Genomic DNA, 4,370 nt, shown 5'->3' with positions numbered 1-4,370 from the left:
AGACTATTTTATAAATTATTTAAATACTTTTAAGTTAGGATATTAATAAAGTTTTATGGGTATGTGTGCGGTTGACTGTGGTACAAAACTGCCTCCCATATTTTACTATTCATATCTTATGCGAGGAGTGTGGTGTAGACTAGGACGGGACTTACCTGGTGCAGATTTCTGATTTATTTTCGTGTCACGACTCACATTTTTCATGAGCCTTGACTACCACACAATGTGTCACATTGTGTCTCATGCGTTTACTAGTTTTTAACTAATTAGTAGCATGCATTAGAGTTTTGTTAAGATTACCGGATAATATCAATCGCAAATGGATTTGAGTCCCACAATAAAAATATATATCTTTTAATTATTCACGATTATTCATGCGTTTGTTATAAACTATCCTGAATTTTTATTATTCGGTAAATAGCACTTTAACAACTCAATTTGACAAGTGATAACTTAATTTGAAGCTTGTTGCGAACATGAACAAAATTTGAAATCAAAGTGCCAATTCTTTTTTACTTTTTGAAAATTTGCAAACTCTTAAGTAACGATGAAAACATATATATAGTGCTACGACATATTTGCTAAACTCATCAGTAGCTGGTCTTGAAAGGCTTGTAGATCTTGAGATCACTAATCACACCAGCAATTGATCCAGCAGCAGCTGCTATGGTGATTATAAGGCAAGCACCACTCAAGGTTTGGAGGCAAAGCCATCTTGTGCTCCACTTTGGTATCCTCTTTTGAGCAATATACATCTCCACAGGGAAGTATACTGTGAGCGGCCAAAATCCTAGAGCCCCTAGAAGTCCAACAACATCATTGAAAAATGGCAGGATCATGGAGATCACAGTCGTAACAATCACAAAAGATGTCCTCCATACGAGTCTGAAGAGGTTGAGATTGTAAGAACCGAAAACTGGGAGTCGGAATTTGATGTCTTTGGTGATGAACTGGCTGTGCGGGTACTTTTCTTTTACTGTTTTCTCAACAAATGCATAGAGGGGTTGGACAAACACTTGGTAAGCACCAACAAGGTGGATGACAATGGCGGCGTTCGCTATGTCGATGAGCCAGTAGGGGTTGAAGAAGCCAAAACCAGTGAGGAGGTTTCCAGGGGATGAGTCTCCAAAAGCGGCGTAGCCCATGCAACCACACAACATGTAGAAAAGGGTTGTGGTAGCCACACTGACTAGAGTTGCCTTCTTCATTGTCTTGGCTTCGGATGGCGGGGATTTTACCGTGTCCTGAATTTCAATGAGGATGAGAGAATATGAGTAGGCAAAAGCTATGTCCCCAAGTGCTTGGAAGCTCCTCCATATTTTTTGTGTTTCAGTTACTGCTCCAACGTCTATTCCAGTCATACTTCCTTTGATAGTTCCAGTTTCTGGTAATTGACAATCAAAAAATCCCAAGTTAAGTAACATGTTTTAATCCTAAAAACAAGCAATGTAACCGTAAATATATATCGACTGTCTGTTTTTTAACAAAGAACGAACATCACTTCCATAGTCGGACTAATAACTATTAATTTGTACCTACGACTTTGGCGATTCCGAGGCCAAGTCCGATGGAGGAATAAGTGAAGGACATGACTGCAGCAACAATGGAGAGCCACCACAACTGATCGAAGTCTGGAATTTGAGAGAATATGATTTCTGCTACCCCAAAAGCGATCATGTAAGGATTGCTGTTTACATGGCATGGTGCTGTGTCACCATTCTTGTAGAAACAATTAGACCTCTTAATTGCCCTGTTTAATAATTTTTAAAAAAACAAAAACCCAATTAGCCAAAAGAAGATTTAAATTTATCATCATCGTAATATATAATTAAAATCCCCATGTTATTAAGTTAGATAACTTACACCATGCTTATGGATGATGCTATAGTGTATCCAATGGCAACTCCAAAAAGATTCAAGTACTGAACAAAACCACAAATTTTCACCTTGAACCCACCTGAAAAATTGAAATTAAAAGAATAAAAAAAAAATTGAGCTTTAGAAATTTTGATCAAAATTCTCAAACTTTTTTCATATGGGCAAAAAGTACTTAAAAAAAGGTTAAAGAAATTTACCAAGGTTGGATCGGACGGCATTGGTGTAAGTATAGTTTCTTTTTCCAGTGACAGGGTCGCCGGAACGATAGCAGGCAGAGAGCAGAGTTGAAGTGTAGTAAGTGACAAAGGAGAATAAGAGCATCACAGCAGGACCAGCAACCCATCCTAGCTGAGCTACTGCCCAAGCCAAGGACAAAACTCCAGACCCAATTACCGCAGTAATAATATGAGCACTTGCAGTCCATACAGTTCCTGGTAAATAAGCAACACGAAGATCAGTAACAATAAAACTCACTACCCTAGCCAACCGGCTTAACCTACATCTGATTCGCGAACATAATAGAACATGAATAAAGTGTTAGAGAAGTGAAATTTACCAGTTCTTTTGAGACGGCCGTCGTCGTCATAGCACTTGGAGCCTACTTCTGGAGGCATAGGGACTGAGAGTTCAAAACCTTGACGGGGGTTAATCTGGTTATCACCCATCTTACTCATAAAGTTAACCAAAACCCTAGTCTATATATATATATTAAAGATAGAGAAGAGAAAGTTGATGGTTCTTGTTCTTTAATGGGTTATTGCCAAGTTACGAACTTGTTCAAATCTCACTGCTATCGGACACAGATTTTTGACACACACCCCAAGAATTACAGAAACCCAGATGATCTTTCCGCAAATAAAAAGATGGGTTGGATTCAATAGACTGAAAAATTGTAAGAGAATTGAAAACCCAGAAGAAGTCGGAATTGAATTTTTGGGGTGGTGAAGAAGGAATGGCGAGTGGGGTTTATATACAAGTTTTGAGGGAGGAAAGTCATGCCCACGCGCACGTCAACGACCAAAACAAGTGTGACGAAACGCACCTTCAACCAAAACTCCAACTTGACTCAAAAAGATTTTCAAAATCTCTCCCAACCTTTGATATTTTACTTACTGTGTGACCCATCAAAGACCACTTCGTCTGGCCATCTAGCTAAAGAGCTTGCTTTAGCCCTCTAGTCCTTTAAAAAATAAATATTTTATTGAACAGTACATGGTTATATTTGCTTCCATCTCCAACCGAGGGTCATAGGGTTCGTTTTAGCCATGTAACAAAAAAATCGTCTCCAACCGACAGTCAAAGGGCCATAGGGCCAAACATAATTTATTATTTAAATTTAATGTTGTTTCATATTGTTTAATGTTGTTTCATGTTACTTAATTTAATTTAATGTTGTATAATGGCTTAGGGAAGTTATAGGGGAAAAATAGAATTTTAAAAAAATTTGTAATAAAAAAAAAACAAAAAAAAACTTTTAAAAAAAATCAAAAATAACGGCTAGCTGACGTCAATTAGCCATTGGATTCAAAAATTTGTTTAAAAATTCATGTCGGATATAACCGACATGATTAATAACAATGTTGTAAGTTATATCCAACAGCAATTCTTAAATTTATGGCTAGCCCGGGGCTGGTTGGCTGGCTGGATTGGGCCAGCCCTTTGGCCATTTCAGATTTCGTGGGGCCCACAAGCCCTCTGGCCTAACCTTCAGTCAGAGACTATTTTCGAACTATTTTCGGCCCTCTGACCCTCTGGACCTTTCGGTTGGAGATTGCCTCACTACCTTCCTTTTCAACATCAAGACGTAAATTTCATTTTGCTCCAAACGGCCATGACCCACCTCAGTAAGAGCCACCGTCTTGAGTTACCCTAATTTTGTAACAGTTAGACCAAATTTTCACTTAAGCATTAGAGTAAGGATTGATCAATACTCGTTGCAAATCTATAGTACTTTGATAATTAGTTCATATGTGGTCGGTGTTTAACCGTCATTAGAAGCACTCGTACATAATTAGTGGAAGTATCACGGCTCACGTAGCATACATGTGAGCAGGACAGTTATTACACTAGGAGACATAGCGGGGGTACTTATATAAGGAGAGATTGGTGAAAATTGTGATAAGATTTCTTTCAATTAAAACTGGAGAGTGATTCTCCCTTCTTTTAATCTCTCTCTCCTTTTAATCTCTCCCTCCTTCCATCCTCTCATATTTAAACGGTCACCATTAAATCACTTGAACATTTTGTTTTGAATTTTTTATATAGAGAAAAAGAAAGAAAAAAAAAAAGTGTTTGGGGAGGGGAGGTAGTGTAACATCCCACATCGCCCAAGAGAGTGGATCCTATAAGCCTTATATGTATATTCTCATCTCTACCTAGCACAAGGCCTTTTGAGAGCTCACTGGCTTCGAGTTCCATCAGAAGTCCAAAGTTAAGCGAGTTCACGCGAGAGCAATCCCAAGATGGGTGACCCACTGGGAAGTTCTCATGTG

General features: G+C 38.4%; 1 protein-coding gene across 1 annotated transcript; it reads right to left on the bottom strand.

Annotated features, from left to right (window-relative positions):
* Positions 1 to 486: 486 nt before the first annotated feature.
* On the bottom strand, positions 487 to 2,821 carry LOC137744065 (amino acid permease 3). Its single transcript, XM_068483930.2, has 5 exons — positions 2,435 to 2,821; positions 2,076 to 2,309; positions 1,864 to 1,957; positions 1,536 to 1,750; positions 487 to 1,384 (listed from the first exon to the last, which is right to left on the bottom strand). The coding sequence occupies exons 1-5, from the start codon at positions 2,550 to 2,552 to the stop codon at positions 591 to 593; spliced, it is 1,455 nt and encodes a 484-aa protein (XP_068340031.2). The 5' UTR covers positions 2,553 to 2,821; the 3' UTR covers positions 487 to 590.
* Positions 2,822 to 4,370: the final 1,549 nt, after the last annotated feature.

This window comes from Pyrus communis, chromosome 15 (assembly GCF_041283825.1).
Source record: "Pyrus communis isolate YQ-2024b chromosome 15, ASM4128382v1, whole genome shotgun sequence".
In the NCBI taxonomy this organism is placed as follows: Eukaryota; Viridiplantae; Streptophyta; class Magnoliopsida; order Rosales; family Rosaceae; genus Pyrus; species Pyrus communis.
This window is presented reverse-complemented; position numbering and strand designations above follow the sequence as displayed.

Bases quoted from the DNA above. Each gene is read 5' to 3' on its own strand.
- LOC137744065 (XM_068483930.2), bottom strand. From the start codon at position 2,552: ATGAGTAAGATGGGTGATAACCAGATTAACCCCCGTCAAGGTTTTGAA. The intron at 2,310-2,434 runs GTAAATTTCACT...CTTATTTACCAG, and splicing joins CGGCCGTCTCAAAAGAACTG to GAACTGTATGGACTGCAAGT. The intron at 1,385-1,535 runs GTACAAATTAAT...GTCAATTACCAG, and splicing joins CGGAATCGCCAAAGTCGTAG to AAACTGGAACTATCAAAGGA.